The sequence below is a fragment of the Tachypleus tridentatus genome, chromosome 8 (genome assembly GCF_004210375.1).
Source record: "Tachypleus tridentatus isolate NWPU-2018 chromosome 8, ASM421037v1, whole genome shotgun sequence".
Classification (NCBI taxonomy): Eukaryota; Metazoa; Arthropoda; class Merostomata; order Xiphosura; family Limulidae; genus Tachypleus; species Tachypleus tridentatus.
The window spans coordinates 120438922-120463621 of record NC_134832.1 but is presented as its reverse complement, the minus strand read 5'-3'; the positions used below and the strand labels follow the sequence as shown (position 1 = coordinate 120463621).

At 34.7% G+C, this 24700-nt stretch overlaps 1 protein-coding gene across 4 annotated transcripts in view; it reads left to right on the top strand.

The window, feature by feature from the left end:
* Positions 1-24700, top strand: part of LOC143223347 (lysine-specific demethylase 4A-like) — a 93990-nt gene that overhangs the window by 52127 nt on the left and 17163 nt on the right. For all 4 annotated transcript variants that reach the window (XM_076451223.1, XM_076451224.1, XM_076451226.1 and 1 more), the window contains 4 exons: positions 706-2320; positions 11254-11431; positions 12428-12594; positions 24026-24209. In XM_076451223.1, coding sequence (XP_076307338.1) covers positions 706-2320; positions 11254-11431; positions 12428-12594; positions 24026-24209 — 2144 coding nt within the window. The remainder of the gene's footprint in view (positions 1-705; positions 2321-11253; positions 11432-12427; positions 12595-24025; positions 24210-24700) is intronic.

The window sequence follows — 24700 nt, the reverse complement described above, 5'->3', positions numbered from 1 at the left end:
ATGCTTGACAGATTTTATTTAGATAAACTTTGTAAATTTAGTATTACAGTCAAATTACTTCTTTAATTCCTTGCATGTCAGTTAATGGAAACTCATTTGACTGGTTTGCTTGTTGTGTCAGTTGATAAACTCTTGCAAGAAAACTGTTACATATCATTGAAATTGGTGTAAATTTAAAATGTAAGCTTTATTTAATATTTGAAAAACATCCAGTTATTTGCATGTGACTTAATATCACTTTTGAATATTTTGAAATGAGTTGCACCATTAAACTTGAAATAATAATTATTTCTGTCATGTAATTAGCTACTTTGGTTTTATTGAGTAATAAAATTAATTAATTTGTAATTAGTTATTTATATTTTCTTTTATTGTTTCTTATTTTTCATCCTTTAACTTTATCATTTACTAAGAAATAACATATCAAAATGGAAGTAGATTAATACATTGGCTTAAATACTTTAGCTACTGCATGTCTTGGTTAATTAGTTTTAGAAATTTACAGAGGAGACAAAGAATAAAGTGTAACTTAGTCATTTATAAACTACTTAAGACCATTTAATTAAACATTAATGATACAGCTTTGTGTAGTGCCATTGTAACATTATGCTGCATTTGACAAAACTGAAATGTAATTTTAACAGCTTACCTTCAAGAATCTTTGGTATTATATGTATTAGTTTTGGTTTTTTTTACACCACTTAGGGATGCAAAACTGAAAGGCAAGTCAGGAGAAATGGCAACAGCTACTGTGTCTAAAAGACATCCTATTTCTGGTGTGAGTCGTAAGGAGAAAAAATCAAAGAAGGAAGATGATGATAATGAAATGCAATATGTTTCTCCAACTGAACGATTCAGGCTTAATTCTGATACTGAAGAATACAATGTGGAAGAAGAAATCCAAAAAATAAAGAAGAAGCCAAGAAGAAGGAAAAAGGTAGTGGAGGATAGTAACAAAGAAACAAACAAGAAAGATCCTGAAGAAACTGATGATAAGTTGGCTAAGAAAAAACCAAGAACAAGTATTACAAAAGTAAATTTAACAGACCCTGATGTCACTATGAAAAGTCCTAAAGTTAAGTATACACCAGCAAGAATGTTGTCAACAAAATTTCTTACAATTCAGTCACAATTACTAAGATCTGAACAACAAGGTCAGATTCCAACTACTGGAGTTGGGGGCATGTTACCATCAGAATTAGGTCATGCCTTAAATTTGAATACAAAGACAAGTCATGGTGTTAAAACAGATTCAAGTAAAATACTGTATATTAATTCAAATGATTCAGAACATTGTCATACTGAAGTAAGTAATGGTGGAATAGTTTTTTCAAAACCAGCTAATGTTGTGGGGTTTAGTACTAAAACAGAAGTAAATGATTTGAATTCTGTCCAACCATCTAGTGCTCTTAATTTGAGCACTAAGAATGAGAAACTTGCATCAAATGTAATAACAGCTCTGTCTTATGTTGGTACAAGTGATGTGAATGTTGAAGGGATAAATTTGAAATCTAGATTGACAGATTTTGCAAATGTTGCTATGGAACAAGATACAACAAACATTTTAACTATTGGAAGTAATCCTGCCATTGAACAAAATGGAATAGAGCATGTTCATAAAATTGGATCCATTAGATCTAAGAATAAAGAAAAAGGAAGTTTAATGAGCCTTTCAGAAACAATAAAAAAACTGAAAAAGAGAATTTATCCAAAAAGTTACCCATCGAGTCAGGATTTATCTTTCGCTGTTTCGAGTGAAATGGTTCAAAATAATGAAGCTATAGCACCAAATATTTCATCAGCTTCAACTACTAGTTATCAACATGAAACATGTCAGCAAAAGAAAGCTGTCACTGTGACAACAGAGGCAATCAACCCTTTCCAGTTTAGTGGTAGCACATGCAGTCAGAGTTTGGCACTCAAGAGTTTACAACAGGGCTCCAGTGCAAGTCATGCTCTTTTGAAAGAAACCTTTAATTCAGGACAGCCAATCATGGTTTCTTCATGTTCTATTACTGACTTTCTGTTACACTCAGATGGGCAGCAAAAGACTGCTTCAAGTTTTTCACAAGATATGAAGAAGTTATTTGACAATCTACAGAAAATTAATCCAGGACTTGAAATATTCCAAAATGTGAATGGTGTAAAATTACCTATTCAGGCCGTCACTAAACCCTGTTCTCCTGAAAAAGGAAATTCTTCAGAAATACATCATCATGAATTACAACCACAAACTTGCACATTTTCTCATAAAGAATCAAATTGTGATCAGTTAGGAAGTGTGAAGGCTTCTGAAAATGATAAAGCACTTGTTCAGAAGGTAAGTTTATCATAGTTAAAAAAAAGAAAATTAAACTGCCAGCACAAATACTATCTTCTTAGTGTTTATGTCCTAGGGACCAAACCACAAGGTTGTTCTGATGTGTTTACTGTAGCATATGCAGGGATGCAACGTTGATTATTTAGACAAGAATGAATTAAATTTAGTAACTGCAGTGATATTTGATCAGTTTTTGCATTGCATCAATTTTTCCATAATATTTTACTTTCTTTTGCTTGTTTGGAGATCTTCTTTATACCCCTTAATGTAGATTTATATATATGATGAGGGGAACTTCCAGTAAAGGTTCTATATGTATGATTTATCTCCTCTGGGATCCAAACAGTCACTTGTGTGGTATCCCATGAAGGGGAGGAGAGCATCCTGGCAGTTGTGTGGCATCGGGGCTACTGCAGTACAGCACTTTGATCTTGGGGTGGATCTCCCAAGGTAAGTCAGCTGATCCTGTGTGGCTGGGGTTGTGGTTCCTTGATGTTTGCTCCCTGTGGTGGCAGTGGTTAGGGTGCCTACTAGTGTCACTTGGATCAACATTACATTAATTGTGTTGATTCTTACCTCTCATACTTTCATTCTTATCCCAGGTAGGTAGAGAAGAAAGATGTGTAGCATTTAAGTATTGAAAACTCAGTTTTTAAGGTTGTATGAAAGTCAGCTAGACCTGTATCGGAGGTTGTCTGAAAGGCTGTATTGGTTGTCCCCAAAAAATACATAGACCCTCAGAAAAGATTGAATTATGAAAATATTGATGCACAAGTGCCCTAGAAAAAGACCCAGTTACAAGAATTTTGATATTTTTATATATTATTTCTTTCCAAAAAGTATAATTAATGTTTAGTTGGCAGTTTTGCATCTTTGTTCAACTGATTTTTTAGGCTTTATTTCCATGGAAATTTCATCACATAATAGGCCCACACCAAGCTAATAATATATAGTATCTTAAGGAAATAAACAGTCAATAATCTGTAAAACTTCTAAACAGAATAGCAATTTTGGCCAATCATGCTCTGTTTTCATTTTATCCAGCTTGTCTTGCTGTCAAGTATAACAAAGTACAGCCTGTAGTAAGACTAGACTTGCAACAGAACTCTCACACTACTACTGTACCAATACACATACACAATGTCTGAATGCTGCATGTGCACACTTACACACACTGCTGATATGTTTTGTTATTCATAGTTTGTATTGACCTGGAGAGAGGGAAATAAAGCTAGCCTTACTTATTGTTGTTGTGTTTTCTACTATTACAAAAATTCTTAAAATTTTGTTATGCAGTTATAAGTATTAAACTCTAATTTGTAGATTTTGCAGTGTTTTTCATAGTAGTTATGCTCTCCATATTTTGTAGACTTCATTGGTCATGTCTGTCTAACAGTAGTCTTAGGGGTCAGTGTTTTAACTGTGATGATAGGAATGGAAATTCTAAGTTTGATTTTGTAAATTTGATTGTTTTAGTTCCTACTAAAGGTTTATCACTAAGGAGCTGAGACAACCAGGTTAGTTTATTGTTGTAATTTAACCTTGCTAAATATTCATGCTGTTGGTATTTGTTTTAGTTGGAAATGCCTATCCATCCATATAATGTGTGATAATGTAACTGAGCTGTATACACTGTGTTCTGTTTACTACATATAGCCAATCATGCTCAGTTGAACTCTGTACAAAGTGTATGTGGTAAAGCAGCACAGAGATGCAGCTTGCCTGTGATAAGTTAGTAACAAATACGATAATATCAGCCAATCGCAAAAACAAACCTTCATAATGTTTTCATCCCATTTTGATGGATTGTACCAACATTTCTCTTGTACAGAGTACAACATTTTTTAAAGAAAAAAGAAACCAAAAGATATTTTGCTGGGGGTGTACATTTTGGGGTTCATAGTTAAAGAATTTACTGATGAATTTGGTCAAGGATTGGAATCAACATTACATGTGTAGTGCAGGTATGGATAAATGTACAAAACACTGATGCTATTTTGAGTAAGGTCTGTTCCAGGCTACTGTTTGTCTGTCAGACAGCTTGGAGGTTTAAGTTGGTTGACCAAGGAAGTTTTTAGTCTTCTTGGATGACTATTAAAATTGAGTGATAGTACTGTTAATAACGTGTCTTATCCTGAAGCATGGAATTTTTTGTCCCTTCTTTTAGCTCAGACTGTGTTCTGCTGTTACAGTAAAGGTGCAGACAGATTTTTCTGTGCTTCCTTCAGAGTCTTTCTCTCATTACGTCCAGAGTCTTCTTGCCCTCCATGGAATCAAAAGTAGACAATCTGTCGTCTATCTTGGTTCTCACCACAGCATCCAGTGACTGATTTGACCATTCCACATCAGTCCTGTTGTACAGGAACGTTATTCTGTCACTGGAAATTTCCATTGTGTGATAGAAATCTACCCAGTCAACATAGAACAGGTTCCACAGAGGTTGATAGACCTCTGTCAACCAAATGGAAACACTGTGATCACAAACTAAACAGTTCTCCACCCATTTATCCTAGTACTAAATAGAAATGGCTACTCTGATATTGTGGAACTATTGTTGTTTCCATTCTAATTTAGATCACATTAAGACCTTGTTTGATTCTTATCTTGTTTGTGTCTTTTTTCAAGAAACATTTCATTGTCCTGCTAATGCTGTCACCTTTTGTTAGTTTTCTTTGTAGAGGAATGATGGATTATGTCTTGGATGAGTTCATGGGAGTTAGTACTGCTGGTTGACCAACATGCACCCACAATACCTGTGCTGCTTACTTGTGCCCCTGAAGAATGTAGTTGTCCATATCCCCATTGGGTGTATCACCATCATGCATTTTTTTATCTGTCACCAGAAGATTATGATCAATCAGACCTTGATGCTGTTATTGACTAGCTGTCATCTCCCTTCATTTTGTGAGACTAATAGACACAATTCATTCTGTGGAGGTTTTGTTGAAGGAGATGCCATTCTGTGGAGTATATGCTCTCAAGTGGCAACCTTTCTCTCTTCAGTAATGGGTCATTTACCAATTTTTAAACAATGAACCAGTCTTTTAATGATATTGATTTATCCATTTGTTTTTCTTTACATTTTTCTTAAAGGGTGGACAGTAAGCCATGAGGCAGTGGTAGTTTTACTATCACTTTTGAGGGTGTTTGGCTTAGTTTATGCCACCTGACTTGTGCTATGATGGACATTGTAGGAAACTGATTGGCTCTTCTCTACCACACTATCTCATAATGATCCTGCTGTCATTAGTCTTTCCATTATTGACTCTTTCCAAATAAGTCATGGGTCAAAAGCCATGACATCTCATTTGTTGATTCATATTCAAAATGTTATTTAATATCTACTATTAATATTATGAAGTTGTTATCAAGTTTGGCAACAAACTGGACATTATAATTTAAATTTTCATATCATAAATTATTTAATTAAAAAGTAAGTTTTAAAAACCACACCTAAATATTGATATTTGTGCATGTCGTGGTATTTTAAATGCAGCACTGGTTCATATTAAGTATTAGTGATGGCAAAATACAAAGTCAATAGTTTTATACAAATTAGGAACATAAATTACCAATATTAATGAGCTATGACATAAAATTTGTCTTTTCTGTTTACTGAGATGTTGCTCATACTGAATCACACATTTCACCCTTGCTCACCTCTTTCTAAATACTAGTCCACTAAAATGGAGCCAAAATGTGATTTTGTAAATAGTAAATGCCAGTTTTATATTATTGGGTATGAGAACTTGTAACTTCTATCATCAATTTAAAGGTACATTGGTCAGACCTAATAATATGCATGATGAGATGATGTGCCATACCCTCTCCTGCCCTTCTTCTTGTTGTTTTTAACTAAATTTGGCTGAAGAATGTTTCTCCTAATGCTTGATGCAAGATTATTGTTCTCCATTTTCCAAAGCCTGAAACAGACATGTTAGGTTTTGTATGCAGAGCATGTTAATGTTTCAGTTATACTACTAACTTTGTTTTTCTTCATTTTGCTATTTGCTATTTGTTTTCGTTCAATTTTTGCTATATGGTATTGTGGCAAATTGCTCTTGTTCTCCTCTTTTTTTCCTTCAAATTTTTCTCGCTAATCAGGGGGCCCTTTTTCATTTTGTATTATTGGTCTCACTTTGTGGCAACTGGTGCCTGACTTGGTATTTTTTTTGTTGTTTTTATTTAAAAACCCACCCTGTCTTTCCTGCAATCATGCTAGTCTTCAGTTTCATGGTAGCCCTTCATACCATAGAACTGGTAAACAAATCCAGTTGCCACTAGATGGTGGTGGTGTCTTCATTTTTTTAAATCTATAAATAAATATTTATTGCAAGTTTGGGTTATGCACACTGTAGAGATAAGGTGTTTTGTAGGACTCCTTGTAGTTCTTTCTAGCAGTATTTTACTGCATAAATATGTTTTTCCCTTGCTGTTTGCTCATCATCTAACGTGAGTGAAACAGAGATTGCTGCCTTTCTCTGTGGCTCCATGGTATTGTGCTTCTTTCTACAGCAGACCTAATGTATGATTCCAGATACTGCCTGAATTTGATTGATTGACCTAGTTGAGGTCATAGCTCTTTTTTTTTAAATAGAGCTTTACAGATACCTGTTACACTATCTGTAGTGATGCAGTTCTTGGGACTCTTCAGCACTTCCTCCCTACTTTTTCTAGTGGAATACAAGAACCTTTAACACTTACTAGTTCCTAACTGTTTTGGTAGTGTAGCATGGGTGCCTGTCTTCTTGAGTGATGAATCATACCACTCAGTTGAGAATTGGGTAGTGGTATTTTGAAGGTATCACTGGTGCATAGCACTTCCTACTGTCAACCTGATATATAATTCCAGTAGCCCCCTGATTTTGGTTGTTGCAATGTTGCATTTTTTTTTTTTTTTTTGTCTATATATCTCATATGATGCTACCAGGTTTTGGTTGAAACACACTGCAAGGTGTTTGCTGGGCAGTTTTCCCTCTTCCCACTGCAGACTGGATAACAAATGCTTACTGCTGCCAAGTTTTGGGCTGGAGATGTACCCCAGTTTTGTGGTCCCTCTTCCTATCCTCACTTTGGATGCTGCTACTTTGCAGATCTGGTTTTGGTTGTAGCTGGACACAACACATTTTACCACTTGTGTATGGTCTAATATCCTCTTTTTACTGCAGACTGGAAATACTATATCCATTGCAATGAGGTTTTGGATTGGAGATGACATCCTGCTGGGGCTTTCCAATTTACTACTGTCTGCTGGGTGTCAGTTCTTAGTGGGTCTGATGTTGGTTGGGTTGGAAATATGTGCAAGAAGTAATGGAATTTTGTATGAAAGCTTGTCTTCCCTACCCATTTCCATTTTGAGGTGAAGAGGTAAGTGTTTCTTTACCTACAATGGATCTGATATACCAATCCACATTATGCCTGGTTTTTGATTGTGGTAGAACTGCCACAACTTGACACCCAAAATCGCATTCGTCGTTCATGTATATTCTGGATCTCTTCATGTTTTTGCTTTTTACGTTCAGGACACTATCATTAAAAAGCAAAGAATACACCTGGATCAGATGTGGTGCAGTCTCCCACTGATGTGTGATGTTTTTTTTTCTTTTTTGATTTCACACCTCATATCTTTCTTTGGGTGTTTCCTAAAATGGGATCATACTTTTTATCAATCCTTCAAGAGTTCAGTTTAGGATTCTGGCTATTTTGTGAGAAGTAAGATATTATATTGAAAATGTATTCCTGACTTATACTTGTCACTTTTCACATTTTCCACCCAGCCTTCACAATTCCAGTGACGTATGATTTCGATCTTCTGACCAGTCTCAAAGTGATTAATGATCGCAGATGTGAAGATGGTGCTTGTTATGACAGGAGTGGTATTGTGCTCCTATTGGTGGATAGCTGCTGTATGATTATTTGCATGTGAATATGCAGAAGTGGGAGGTGGAAGGCTAGTGGTATGTGTTTGAAACATTATGATGTTTGAGGTCAGTGCTAGTTGAGAAAATCTGTTTTGTGAGTAGAGGATATCAGAAATACATTTTCAATGTTGGAAAATGTTAACTTTTATGACTCTGCATGTGTTTAAATGGAAGAATTATGATAGGTCACTACTTTTTAATGTTTTATTAATATTTTTGCATAAACAGAAAACTATACAATCCAACTAACTTCATCAAAAATAAAGTTACATCAAATTATGTTATTAAAGTCGATAGATAAAAATAATTAAGAACAAGTTCTCATTACTAAGTTGTAACATTTACTTTTTTGTGAAGGTTGTTGACTAGAAACTTCACAAAGGATTTACAAATGGTCTAGATTAAATTTCAACAATAACAAATGTTTAACAGTGTAAGTGTTGTCAACTAGAACTAGCAAAAAACTTTAATTCTTCACCAAATAACCTAGTTCTAAATTATTCCAGAACAAAAAAATCAGTTCAACAGTTTACTACCAAAGCTCAAGCACTCTCATCAGAATACATTTCACTAGAAGTTATATCACTGGTTGGAATGTCTGATATGCCAAGTTGTTGTTATTGTATCCTTTGTTTGTGATGAAATTTGGTAATCTCTCGTTTCCTCTTTTCTAGGCTCTAGTAGCACACACACTTTCAGGATTGCTATTGCCCCTTTGATAATTACTCAACTTCACTGTCATGAGGTGACACAGTGAAAATGATCTCAAAGAAGCTCTCCAGTTTTTGATATGTTTCATTACAGAAAGGCCTCTTCAGCACTAGAGTAACTGAGTGGTAGAACATGTGATTTGTAATAAAGCACAGATGTTAGGTAGAACCTTTTCTTGAGTTAACAGTACTCTGCTTAACAGGTTTTGTGAGATGGCTTTTTCACTTGCAACATGTTTACTGTGGCATGTTTGAACATGTACCGTTGAGCTATACGTATAGGGCAGGATTAAACCCTTTTTCAACCATGGCTTGGCTAAACTGCTTTGTCAAGGCTTCAACTTCATCTTGAGCAAAACTGTCTAAATCCTTTCATCTTGTAGGCCAGTCTTTTGTTTTGAAAATCTGAGCATTCTTGTACAAATCTTCTTTTTAAAGCACATTTTAGAACTTTTCTTGAATAGAATAAATTGCTCTTTAAAAACAACAACAACAACAAAAGAGTTCAAATCTTTGTCCAAAATGTCAGTTGTGCTTTCAGTTGTTTGTCCTCTTTATAGTGACAAAGACTCCATGGAAGTCTAAATGTGTAAGATCAATTCTTGCAGTGTTTGCTTTCAGTGTTGCCATGATCTTAGATGGAATGTATGCCATGATAAAAGAAGTTTCTTGCAGTGCCAAGCTGCTGTACAAGAGCAAATCAAAAATATTACAACTAATTTGAGTAGTTTAAGTTCTTTCCTTAAATTAGATAGCTGCCCATAAATTTCTGCACATTTACGTCAGTTTCTTCAATGATTTGAGCTTTATATGTATCTCCAGTTGTTGCTGTGTTTTAACCACTGTACTCCATCTTCATGAATAATGACTAATCCACCTTGTTTTGTATACATTTCCTGAAGATAGACAGTTGCTGTCTAATGTCTTGCCAGTATTTTTCAGTGAAACTTTCTTTAATGATGAAAATATGTGTATAGCCTGCAATAACTGAGACATTTGTAGAACCTGTCTTGGCTTTCTTAATGCATCTTTCAATAATAGTTCAAACCTGCATGCCGTGCAGTGGATACTAACTGTGTCTGGTAGAAACTTCAAGAATTTTTAATATATTGTCACAATTTACATACTATGGATACAGTGCTGGGATTGGTCAGAGAATGGTATTTAAGGCTTGTCAGTTTGCTCTGAACTTTTGTTTTAATTTTTGAAACCTTTTTCTAATGTTTGATTGTATCTGTTTTTATAATAGCATGTTCTTATGAGTGCACCAGAAGCTTTTTTGAAATGGCCTTCATTTCAACAAAAGGGCACTGAAGGCTGCCATGAGGGGTCACTTGTTTTAACCATTTTGTCACTTTACAATGATGTTGTTTGTCAGTTAGTCAGTAGACATTAAAATGACATTGCTTCAGTGATACTTAACTTTGTACTGTTGTGATATCAGTAAGACATTCACTTGCCATGAAGCACCAGAAGGATTATACAATCTCTAGGCTACGACTCAACTTAAAATATGAAATTGCTAGGCATGAAATAAAAATATTTGTTTCTCTTAATTTTGGTTTTATTTACACTTGAAACAGAATACTTTACTTTTGGAGACCCTATGGAGCACATTTAATAGTAAATCATTTTAAAAGTTGTAGTATTTTTTGGCATCTATATTAAATAGTGCACTGATTGAAGTATTTTTATTATATATGAGGTAAAAAGGTTAAAATATTATTTCCAGCAGTCTTTTCCATGAAAAAACAAATTCATTGTGGTGAAAAATGGTGAATAGCTGTTTGATTATGCCCCTTTCTCCTTATTGCAAGAAAGGTTTAATGTCCTCCAATAAACTGGAAAAAAGACATTTTTGATAATAAATGACTGAAATATTATGTTTAGAATACTTCTATAATTGTAAACTTAGTTAAATTCAAATTTAATCTGTGTTTGCACATATCTGTGGCTATAGGTTTTTCATATGAGAACTTCATTTGAGAATTTGGAATTTTATCCTTTGTGTGGTCTTTGCTTGGTTTTTTTAAAACTATTTTGAACAATTGTTTTCATAATGTTATTTGTAATAGGATTATCAACAGAACATTACAATTGTCTTTGCTTAAATAATGACAATATTTTAACCAAAAAATATTTAATTGGTCCAGTGTATCAATAATGGCCTTAGACTTTATTTCTATTTGTAATATTTCACTCTTAGTTAGGCACTTTTGGTCAATGATACAATTTACATGTGTTATCTAAGTTTTATTATTTTTAGCTTTAGTTGCATTACTATTGGACTTTTCTTATCCAGATTCCTGAAAATTATATACCTTCACAAAAGGAAGACAGTATTGTTCAAGGTGTTTTCCAAAAAAGTAAAAACATTGTGTCCAAAGAAAAGAAGATTCTTAACACAGGTATCCGAAGACACCCCATCTCCAAACCTCGAAGGAATGTTCCTTCATCTAAAGTAGATTCAAGTGATGAAGGTATTGTGAAATTAGTGCAGTGGCTGTGTTTTGTGCTGTTGGTTTAGTTTACTCTTTTTCTTGGTGTTCAGTCATTTTAATTGTGTAGTGTTTCTTAAGACATTTTTGTGTGACTATTCATGTACATAAATTATTTTAACTTACTAGTACAGAATATCTGTTTTTGTTTTCTTCAGGATTTTTATTTGTTTTACATTAAAGATTGAAAGCTTTCTTTCTTTGATAAAAGTTAACTTCTTACATCAGTGGAAACTTTGCTTTGTTGATATACAAGATTTTGTAAAATATCAATGGTTTTGATAATGCACACAATTAAAATTTTAGGAAACAGTTGTATATGTGATTTCATTTTTTAAATGATATGTTATTAATATGCTAGAAATATTTCAGTTTACTTCATACTATTAAAAAACATTTTTGATGGGTATCTGTTCCTTTTATGTTTGAAAACACTTGTACTTTGAAACATAACATTTTTATATCTCAGAATGGCTGGTATGGGTATTAACACTTTAACTAATAAAGAAGAGGATTTTTCAACCTTACTCGGTCATCTTCAGGTTAACAAAGAGGAAGGACATAACATCTTTTGTTGACCATTAACACACTATGTATACATGTCAGTCTTGTTTTTTTTTAATTGGAAAGAAAAAGCAGTTTTGTGTAATTTACCCTTAAGTTTGTACATTTTCAATGGGCACAAAATTTCTAAATTTTTCATTATTTGTTTATTAAACTTGCATTTATAAAACCATACATAAACAGTTTTAATAAAGTTAATACATATATCTATTGGCATTTGAAGTTTAAAGGAAGTAGGGTTGTGTTATGTACATTCTGTACGTCTTATACTTAAAATATTCACAAAAGACATTTTTATGTGTATGGGTCTGTGTTAGAGATATATTTTAAAGTTATGACAATCATATCTTAATTAAGCCTAGCTTTTTTCTTTAAGCTATAGATTATCCACTTTTTTTTTTTACTGTGTTACAGACTCGTCTAGTTCCTTGAGTGATGACATACATGATGATTGGGCCAAATACTTGACTGATCTTTGGCATTTCAGAACAAGAAATTTTAAATCTGAGCAGCATTTTAACACCATCTCCTCATCTGTGGAACCTCACTGTTCTGTATGCATGATTTTCACTTCATTAAAGGTTGGTATTTTGCATGACTATTTCAGTACTGTTTTTAAATGTCCTAGACAGTTTGGTTAATTAACTCTCTTGCTATGGACTCAACATAATATATACGAGTTCATCTACACATTTGCACATGTTAAGTATTTGTACTAATTTTCAAAAAAAGGGAATAGGTAAAGGCTCTATTGCATTTGATTCAGTACATAAGCCATATTTCAGCAAAATAAAAAGATAGGAGGTTCTTATTTTATATTCTAACTTGTCAGCATTAGTAATTACAGACTTAGTATTTTGACATCAGAAGCATCTAATTTTAAACAGTGCTGCATTCAACATACCACATGACTCACTAAAATCTATATTTGGATATGTTCTTTTAACATTTAATTTTAAATTAAGAAATTAACTTATATATGATATTGAAGTTTATATTATAATCAACAGTTTGATTCGAAATGTATTGACATAAATTTATGAAATATTAGTTCAATAAAATTTTAAATGCAACTCAACAAATGAGATGACATGACTTTTGACCTGTGATCCATCATGATCATTAAAGGGTTTAGTGCATATGTATATAGAGTTTTGAATAGATATCCATTTCTTTTTGTAAAGTACAAGTTAAAAGGAGAGAAGACGTGATGGAAATATTTCATACCTTTTATTAAAAATACTGGTGGTTGTAATTGTTTTTATAATAGTTTGTGTTTCAACTTTTAATTTGTATGTTACTTCATGAACTACAAAGATGTTTAAACATGTATTGTAGTTAGTGAAATAAGATTTATTTTTTTATTTTTCAACCCAACAATTGCTTTGATAAATCTTTTCATTGCTGTTGTGAATTTGCTAAATGTACATTTGCCTTTTTATCTTAATTATATCAATGATTTCTGTCTTTTGCACATGTTTTTCAGTGGAAAATGTTAACATTTTTCTGGACTCAAGGGTTATCACTGACATCTGCTAATTTCTTTCTCTCATTTGAAATACTTAACTGTATCACATGAAACTTAATATAAACTTTAACATCTCTAATGGGTTAGGTAAGCTTGTGGATTTAAAGTGCTAAAATCCAGGGCTCAATTTCTTAATGATGTGTAGAGTTTATATAGCTTAATGTGAGATGTGCTTTAAAACATCTGGTACTTTCAAAAATCATTTTAGCTTTCTTATTTCTGTCATTTTTTTAAGCATGATAAAGTTCCAAAATATTTTGATATGATGGGAAAATCTATTAAAAATATTCACTTTCTTGATAATTTTCCAGTTTTTTTTTTTATCAGAGATAGTTATTTTCAATTGGATTAATGTTCATGAGCGTACTTATTTTGATATGTTATCTTGTTTATTGTTATGCATTAGTAGACTATGATTACCTTAGTTTAATCATTAATTAGTAACTTTTATATTTAGATACTACTTACTATGTATTTGTTATCCTGTATTTTGGCTGATAATCTACTGTCAAGAAATGTATAACTGTAACTCTTCATAATAGTGGGTAACCAAAACATTTGATAAAGAATGACATAATGAAGGTAAATGCTAAAAATAAACAGGAAGAAAATTAAACATGCAACATATTACCCTGTATTAGAGGTCTCTTTACAGAATATGTAAACAACTTAAACTCAGAACAGTATTTGGAAGCCACAATGAAATATGATTCCAATTTGCTTGGAAGCACAAATGAATAATGAAAGACAAATAAAGCTTTTTACACCCACTTAAATGATAACACACCTAGCCCACCTGGTGTAGAAGTCAGCAAAACCTGTATACTCTTCTTGAAAACATTCAAATTGCCAGTTAATTCAAGTTTTAACCCTTAACCAGCAGCTATCATCAGCTGGTGATTTTATGCTTTGCACTTAGTACAGCTATCATCAATTGATGATACAGGCTAAAAACATTAGCTGGCAACACCCTTACATAGTGACTGTACCCACTCAAAGCGTTGAGTGAGTCTTTTCCTCTGTGTAGGTCATGGAGCAGAAAAGGAAGGGTTGCATCAACTAATGGAATGAAGCAAAAACGTTTTTCACCAAAAGATGAAATTGAAGTATTAGCATATGATAATCATTTCAATGAATAAGAAAACTTTTTAGATTTTTCATCATCAAATTTAACTGTTTTAACTTCTGATTTAGATTCACAGTAGACTTGGTGAATGGGTGGTGGTTGTTGGGAGCTATACTAGTTTGTTTGGATAGCTGGATGGGATGCTTCATGCTGGTATAATTAATTTGTTATACTGTCAGTTAGTGCATTTCTACCATATTGGGGGCTGGAATGCTAACATCAAGAGGAAAGTTTTCATCTTACTTCGCCTGGCGTGGCCAGATGACAAAGGCACTCGACTCATAATCTGAGGGTTGTGGAATTGAATCCCCATCACACCAAACATGCTTGCCCTTTCAGCTGTGGGGGTATTATAATGTGATGGTCAATCCCATTATTCATTGGTAGAAGAGTAGCCCAAGAGTTGGCAGTGGGTGTTGATGACTAGCTGCCAAACTAGGGATGGCTAGAACAGATAGGTTTCGAGCAGTTTTGCATGAAATTCAAAACAATCCAAACCACTCATCTTACTTACCCCCAAATGATAGTACCTTCTTTTTTTTTTTTTTATAATTTCAATTAATACTTTATTTGGGAGAGCAGTCACCTTCCCACAACTCTCTGTAGGCAGTGAAGGGTGATATAGCTGTGGGTTGTTGTGGGCTTGAGCACGCTCATCCTGCTCTTCTTATTTCTATTTCTCATTCTATATCTATTGCTATTCTTTATTTCTTATTTAAGACTGGCAAATGGAGGTTAAAACTGGTAGGTGGACCATGCTCGCATCAATATGGGTCCTACGTTTTCAGTCACCTCTGAAACCTAGGGTACATTTTATAATCCTGCATTGCAGGTTGTACCCTGGGATCTTTTCAGTTAATGCAGCATTTTTTGTTTAATTTGTGATTGTTTCAGCTTGTTTTTGGGTTATAACAAACTAATTTCTATACATATTTGTGTGTGTGTGAGGTTGGTGAAATTGACCAGTTCTGTTTTGAGATAGCTTGGAGAAACTAACAGATAAAATATAAAGTTTCACTGAAAAAGAAAAAGTTTGAAATGTATTTAGGAAGTTTTAACAGTTACACAAACTAAATTTGAGATTTTTGAGATGAGGATAAGTATTTATAATCTTAACATGAAAATTACTTTGGACCAATGAAAATGAATATTCAATATTTTCGTGGACAAATATTTATTTTTTTAATTAAAAAATACTTCACTTAAGTATTGGATTTTTTTTTGTGTATGAAAGACTTGTGATGTTAACTGAAAGCTGTCAAATTTTGTGAAGATATATACAATGTATTGAAAATTAGAAGTATTGGATCTCTAAAGACTAAATGAGTACAAAGAAGTCACATGGTCAGTCAAAATGACCAAGTTTGTGTTCACAGAGTTAAGTTCTCCTGATGTTAACCCACTAAGCTTACATTATGAAGAACCAGGATTGAATTGTTCCCACTGCTAAAACGGAAAATAGTCTTTCTCAAGTCTTTCCTGAAGACAGCAGCATTAGTTACAATTTGATAATTGGACTCTAGTAATTATATGGACTACTAACCATGATGATTGTTTGAAATTCAATTGCCACAACCTTACCATAAATACTTAAATATTTTTGTGAGATTATATCACATCTTTTCACACAGTTTAGCTATTTTTCCTGCACATCTTCCTTAGAGCTTTGCATGCCACTAGCCTTTAGTGAACTCTCACCTAATCTCACAAGACTTTTTTGTTAATTCCCCAATTGCATAATGATGTTATTATTCTACATAAGCCCTCCACCAGAAGAAGGATGAGACACCTTACAGTAAATCTCCCTATGCATTTGCACTTGAAAAATTCATCCTTCTCATTGGTACTGTGTTTATCAAATATGTTTATAATAGTGTAGTCTGTGTTTAATTTATGAGATTTGCATTATAAAAGACACATTGATTTTTGTTTTCTTTAGTTTTTGCTTCAAAAGCTTTCATATTTATTGGAAATTTTTAAATGATGGGGAGTTATGAGGTGTGATAAAAAGTTCTTAGACTTCTTTATTTTGAAAAATAATGTACATACATCAGTATTATATGCTATCCCCTTCAAAGTTATCTCCCCTGGCTGATACACACTTGTTACAATGTTTCTGCCATTTTCTGGAAGCAATGCTGGAAGTCTTCAATTGTTATGCGACTAAATTTTGCTTTCACATTATTATGGATGGTTGGAATGTCATTAAATCTCTGTCCTTTCACAACCTTAACATGGGGCAAGATTGGGAAGTAGTCAAAATCACCAAAGGCAGTTCTTAAGATTTCTTATCCTTCTTTACCATTTTTCACACAAAACTTGATGCTCTTCTATTCTGTCCATTTTATTTAAGCAACAAGCCTTTTTCAAATCTTCAACAGAGCAAGAGATATGTTCATCTTTGGACATGTTTTTTGCAACATAGGTACAAGATATGAAGAAATGGTTTATACCTATGAGTAGATTGCTATTTGTACTTTGTACACACCTCAGTAAAGCTCACTGCCTATGTACTGGTACCTGTAACAGAAGAAGTTTTAGAACTTTTTTTTATCAAACCTTGTATATTTGGTTCTCAGATGTAATGTTATTCACAGTTAGGCCTTATTTCATCTGTATCTTTTGAAGGCTTGTTAAGTACTGTCAGGATTGTTTCAGCAATTTTGAAGGTGTTGAGCTTCACAGGACTCCTAATCCCAATCTTTTGGCTAAACTTCTTTTCAACAGTTACGTATAATCTAGTGGACTACCTCTCACAACTGACTTGCTTTGTGTAGTTCTTTACTGTTTGTGAGGCAACATTTCAGTCTCTTTCTAGATTTCATTTTAAGGTTTGTTTCTTTCATTATTCTTTGCCTGTGTTCTTTATTAATATTTTTGTTTTCTCATTTTATTACCCACAAGTCTTGGGTTTATCTTGTCTTTTGACTGTGCTTGTTATTAGGCTTCATGCTGTTTTCTTTTTCTAATAAATCTTTCTTTATTGTCAAGTGCCTTTATAATCTCCCTCATGCACATGCCTCATTTGTTTCTAACTTGTAGTCTTACTTCTCTTCCTTTTCTCATTTTCCTGTCTTTGGTATCTGTCTGTTCAGCTTGGGAATAACTACCATTACCTTCTCTTTCACTTCTAGTTCCCCATTTTTGTGTTTTTACTCTTATTCTCTCTACTTTTCTGTATTATTTCTCCTAATTCTGCCTTTTGTCTCAGACACTTCATGTTTCTGTTGAAGTTTGTTCTTTTCACTTTTTAGCTTGTTACACTTCTAGTTTATCCTTCCATACTTTATTCTCCTAATGTTGGGACTTGTTGTGTTAGGTTATTTTATTCTTTCTTGCTCCCCTTTCTTTTCATTATATACCTTTTTATCCATTCAGTTCCCTTTATTTTCACACATATCTTTTGTGATGTTTTTCCCCCCCTGGTAATTTGGACTACTATCATAAGATTTCTGTTCTAAATATTTTTTCAGATTTTGTTTTTCTCTTTTTTGACCTAGTCTTGTGTTTTTCTTTCTCTTCTATATCTTTATTCTTCTCACTATCACTTTCTGGTTTCCAGGCCTTCCTACCTTTTCCCCTTGGTGTGGATTCCTGTACATGGTGAGGGGACCTCCCAAGGAAGGTTCTATGCTTTCAGTTTACCTCCTCTGGGATCCAAACATCCACCCACATGTTTGCCATGCGTGGCAACCCGTGAAGGGGAGGAGAGAGGATCCTGGTAGTTTAGGGGTCCAACCTTAACACACCACTTTGGCCTTGAATTCCTGCAGATGGGCAACCTTGGGATGGCCCCCCTTGGGTCAGTTGGCTGGTCCACTCGGGCTAGGGTCAACCAAGTACCAATGTTGGATGTTCTCAATAGATGTTGTGGACATTATATCTGATGCTAGTGTTAGGGTATAGTGCTCATGAAATCTTGGCATTGCTGTAGTGTCCTTGTTTGACATTGTAGTGCATCCCCTCGTAGGGCTCCATGGTGGGTGGGTTCAGTGGGCACTGAAATTTCTCTTTCTTTATTATGGATATTCCAATTAAAAATCTTAATAAAATAGTGAAATAACAGTCTATAGGTAAATGACCACTTGTTGAAGATTCTGAGCAGCAATCCTCACCATCCGTACCACTTGTTGTACCTCATTTTCTTAAATTGCACTCACTTTCATACAAACCTTTAGGGCAGATGTCTCCATTTTTCATTCAGAAGGCATGAGAGAGACTTGCTGGCTCTCCAAAGTCAGTAAAAAACCTTCGATCTGGTGACATATTGGTGGAAACTTTCATATCTCAACACAGTGAACTTCTGTTGCATTCAAAGACAACTGGGGATATACCTATAGAGGCTACACCTCATGCTACTTTGAATTCATCAAGAGGAGTTATTGTTGAGAGGGATTTGAAGGACATCCCAGAATCTGAGATTCTCACTGGTTTCTCCACCCAAGGAGTTTCTTCAGTGAGGCGTATCTCCACTTGCAAAGATGGAATTATGGTGCCGACCAATGTTCTCATTCTGACATTTACGTCACCACGTTTGCCTGCCACCATCAAGGCAGGTAATCTTAATTTCAGAGTATGGCCATACATTCCAAACCCTCTCCGATGTTTCCAGTGTCAACGGTTTGGTCACTCGAAGACGTCATGTTGTGGCTCCTTGACGTGTGCTCGTTGCAGTGGCAAGGACTATAATGCTTGTGAGTGTGAAACAGACTCTCATTGCATCAATTGCAGTGGCTCTCACCCATCCTACCTTTATTCTTGCCCTAAATAGTTGGAAAAACAAAAGAGGTGCAACGTTTGAAAACGATTCATAACATTATCTATCTTGAGGCTCGAAAATTGCTGTTCATTGTCTCATATCAGATGTATGCTGCTGCACTTCATTCCTCAGCTACTGTGGGAGTGCAGTCAGATCTCTTTGCACCTCCTAAAGGATCATTCTCAAAAAAAATGAAAAGTCTTTTGACCTCCATGGTTAAAAATGTTAATGAATCAATTTAGACACCTATCTCTGTCCCTTATATACATTTCATCAAACCCCAAGATCCACATCCCTTCATTCCAGGTACAGGTATTTCCTTGGATCAATCTTCCTCTCTCACCCCAAGATGCAAAACAATAATTCATTCACTTCCTCAGTCTCTAATCTGGATGACATCAAAACACTGATTGCTTCCTACCATCCTGTTTGTGAAACCTGCCGATACAGTCACTTTTAGGCAGTTTTCTTTGTACAGAAATGATAGGCTGTGTGATGGACGAGTGCAAGGATGGGTGGCAGTGTTGGTTGATCAGTATGTGCCCACCCTGTCTTTGCCACTTGACACACCCTTGGAGGCCGTAGCCATCAGTGTTTTCTTTGGTCATACCATTACTGTTTGTTCTCTCTATCTGTCACCTGGAGAGACATATGATCAATCAGACCTTGATGCTCTCATTGAACAGTTTAATGGACATCATCCCCTCTGGGGAAGTGCTGGTATTGATAGGAGGGGTCACTCTGTAGAGTGTATGCTCTCTAATCACAACCTTTCTCTTTTCAATACTGGTTCTTCTACTTATTTCCATGCATCTAGTCAGTCTTTTATTGAAATTGATCTCTCAATTTGCACCTCTCCATTATTTTCCCATTTTTCATCGAGGGTTGACAATAATCCATGAGGCAGTGATCATTTTCCTATAATCTTGAGAGAGACTGGCTGTGGTCGATGCCATCTGACCCGCATGCCCTGGTGGAAGCTGGATCAGGCAAACTGGTCCTCTTTCACTGCTTTTGCAGAATTTGATCCTGCCATTGTCTGTAAGCCATCAATAGATGACTGTGTGGCAGCAGTAACTGACTGTATTATACAGGAAGCTGCTCAATGTATTTCTAAAACTTTGACACGTTTTCTACTCTATTCTCATTTGTGGTAGAATCCTGCCTGCCACATGGTATGGAAGGTTCAAAAACAAGTCTGGGGTACTTTCCGTAGATATCCCACACTTTCAAATCGCATTGCTGTCCAGTGGGCCCGTGCACATGCTCAATGGGTAAGACGTCAAAGCCAGAAGGAATCTTGGATTAAGTTCACAACCAGCATATCTTCTACCACCAGTTCCAAAGTCATATGGGACAAGATTCGAAAGCTCATTGGGTGATATAACTCTGTCCTCCTTTCGATCTTGGTCTCTGATGGTCAGGAACTAGCTGATACCCAGAGCATCGCCAGTATTCTAGGTGAAAGCTTTTGCTGGGTATCTGCACTTCGTTCTCTTTTTCCACCTTCTTAGCCATCAAGACATGGGCAGAGCAGTCACCTCTTTCCTTTCGAGCTAATTGTCTCTATGACTATAATCATCCCTTTACACTGGTGAAACTCAAACTGGCTCTTCATCAGTCTGGCAGTACATTGGTTGGACCTGAAAATATACACTATGAGATGCTGTGCCATCTATCTCTTGCTATCCTTCTGGTTGTTTTTAATCAGATCTGGCAGGAGAATGTTTTTCCTGATGCTTGGTGCCAGGCTATTGTCCTGCCTTTCTCCAAGCCTGGGAAGGATCCCAGGATTTCTTCAAACTACTGTACAATTGCTTTGATGAGCTGTCTCTGTGAGACCTAAGAAGGATGGTTAATGCTCGTCTTGTTTGGTTCCTCGAATCAAACAGTCTTCTCTCGCCAACCCAATGTGGCGACAGTACTCCACCTGATTCGACTTGAAACGTCAATCAGAGAAGGCTTTTTCAAATGATATCTTGTATCAATATTCTTTGACATGGAGAAGGTTTATGATACAACATGGAGGCATGGCATTTTTCGAGACCTCCATATATATGGGTTATGTGGCCATTTGCCCATTTTTATTAAAAAATTTTTAATGGACAGGAGATTCCAAGTTCATGTGGGTTCGACACTTTCCCGTTTTTTTCTACAGTAACTTGGAGTCCCTCAGGGCTGTCTTCTGAGTGTCACACTTTTCAGTATAAAAATTAGTGCTATCATTTAATAACTCCCTCTCACTGTTGCAAACAGGTTCTATGTCGACGATTTTCACATCTCATGCCAGTTGTCGAATATGAGGTATGTTGAGCAGCTGCTACAGTTGTTTACTGAAGTGGACCACAGCAAACGGTTTTACCTTCTCTTTCTCTTAAGCCATTTGCATGTACTTTTGCCACCAACGGGGTATTCACTCTGATCTTAACTCCATATCAGTAAAGTTGTGCTGCCTGTGGTCTCTAACCTTTATACAACACATCAAGCAGCTAGGGTCAAATGTACAAGAGCACTGAATATCCTCTGTATCCTCTCTACCACCACTTAGGGAGCAGATTGTATTTCTATGCTAAAGATATATCATGCTCTTATTTGATCCAAACTCGACTATAGATCACTGGTCTATGGCTCTGCCAGACCATTGGCCTCAAAGATGCTAGACCCTATTCATCAGTTTGGATGTCTATCCTGTGGTTGTTTTTTGCAGCATTTCTATATCCCTGATCTTTATTTCTTCTGTTTTTAACTGTTGTGGAAGATACCTATACTTCTTTCTTTTCTCCCTTACTTTTGTGTCTAACCCATGGAGTTATTTGAATCTGTATTATCTCATTTAAACTGTTGGGTTGTTTGGTGTGCTTATTCATAGACCTCGTTTCTTTCTTTTTTTTCTATGGACACCCTATTCATTGTCCCCTTATTCATTAGGTTTGTTACCTCCTGTAGTTGAATGTTTGTTTTAAGTTGAGCATGCCCACAGACTATTTCACATTTTTTTGTATTTGGTTTGCCACCTTTGTCTTGTGTCTCTTCTTTGCTGGCCTTGGACTCCCTCTTCTCTCTCATTTCTTCCTGGCTGAAGAGTGTACACTGGACAAAATGAGCTGTAGTTTGCTATGGTTGTGCCCATATGGGGCCCCTGCCATTGGGTATCACACTCTATGGGCTCTCTTAGGGCATTTTTGAAGGGATGTTATCCAGGTAAAATGTGCACTGATCTCTCTACCACTTCAGTATGGGGTTCTAGCTAAGTTATACAAACAAGTGTTATTAATATTATATCAGAAGCATTTTCCTGACCTGAAAATGTATTTTTAGTATATACTCAACTCTTCACACACAAACACACATTCTCTCACATCCTCCTCAATTTTGGTCCTCCTTTGTATTCCTTACTTTGTCAAAGAATGAATTTATTGAACATAAGTGTACAGAGTTATGTTGCCCTCCTATTATTTGGTGGCACATTTTTGCTACAAAATGACATTATGTAGTAACAAATTTCATGACAAACCTCATGAGATTAGATTGGAGTTTACTGAAGGCTAGTAGCATGTAAATCTGTAAGACAAATAAAGGAAGAAGAGATGAGCATCTGTAAGAAGTAAATTTGCAGATTAAGAAAAGGTTAACATGTGATTGCAGTAGTCACAGTTTCCAACCATAAGTGATAAATATAGTTAATCTGACAAAAGCTTAATAGTGTTGTATGCCCCCCCATCTATAACTTTCAAATAGATGCATTTCCATAAGAAAATGTTTTTGTGAACAAAAAGAATGTTTAAAGAAGTTCCCTGATCTGTGATTTATTTTGAAGTCTTCAAACTTCCCACTAGATCCTTTTGTTTACCTTCTGCAGGAGTTCTCAGTGGTTAGTATCACAAGAAACCACAAATACAGGTCAACCCCTCCTCTTTTTTTTTTAAGTCATTGGTATGGTAGTCTTTAAAATCTTCATTAGTTATTGTTTAGATGACGTTGCTGGTGATGAGTGATAATAATAAAACCTCTATACTCTATAAGGAAATTCATATGAGGAAAGCAAAATAATCACAAATTGTTGTATTTTAAATGGATGGTAGTTTTGTTGCTAATATAAACCTATACTTTGGGACTGGAATAAAAGTTACAAATGAATTGATTACATAAAGTGCAAGTTGTACCTTTTATTATTATTTTTAGAATTACAATTAATAAATGTTATATAAAGCTAAAATACAAATTCTGAAGGTGTTTTTGAAGTACAAAATGTTGGAATAGAATTATAATTTTTATTTAAGATTTGAATTTGTAACAAGTAAAACCTAAAGTAGAATTTTTGAAGAGTTGTATTGTGCTGTCCATTGGTTAGTGTGTGGACCCACATGTGGAGAATTTTGAAGTAAAACTTGGTTACTGTTTTATACTTTTGAAAGAATTGTGATTTTTTTTATTTTTCTCACATTTGTTTGACTGTTTTTCAGAGTAAAATTTATGGGGAAGAGAGCATAAATATATTCATTATTGTGTTATTTTTACATCAGCCTCTCTTGTCTGTCAATGTTCAGTTTGATTGTTTCATCCAAATAGCTCAGTCTTCTTGTATTTGTATTTTGATAGTTGGAATCAGAAAGTCCTGAGAGACAGGAGAAGTTAAAAATACCATCTGCTAGTCCAGTTTGGATGCCATTGGTATGTTTTGCAGAGTCTTCCACATCACAATTAAGAACCGACAGCAGTGCCTTGCTGACTGTAGATTCTCCTCTATTAGTCTGTGCAGATTGTAAAGTTTGTGTTCATGCAAGTAAGTGCTCTTTATTTGGTTTTTGTTTCTGACATTTTATGAAGCAAATTTGGTAAATAGATCTGTCTTATAATTTTTGTGTCTGAGGTTCATCATACTTTTATTATGTGATTAGAAATGATCTTTTAACTTCATTTTCATGAATTAATCTTTTCAGGACTGTCATGTCAATTTCATGGATATGAAATTTAAAAAGTTAAGTAAAGAAATATAGTTTTATTTTGGCAATAGTAACTCAAAAATATCTAAATATTATACATTATTGTATTGCATGAAGAAAAATAATCAGATTTACTGTCTCTGAGAATGATGGGAAGTGAATGTCTCAGGTTTTGAGTGCATACCTGCATATTAAGTTTCAAAAGGTAAGTACAAATGATAATTCTAACTTGAGTTTTCATTAATATTTGTAACATTTATTTAGTGTAATATATAATGAAATATTCGAAAAGTGTTATACTTGCATTTGTGCACAGTTTTGAAGAGTCCTG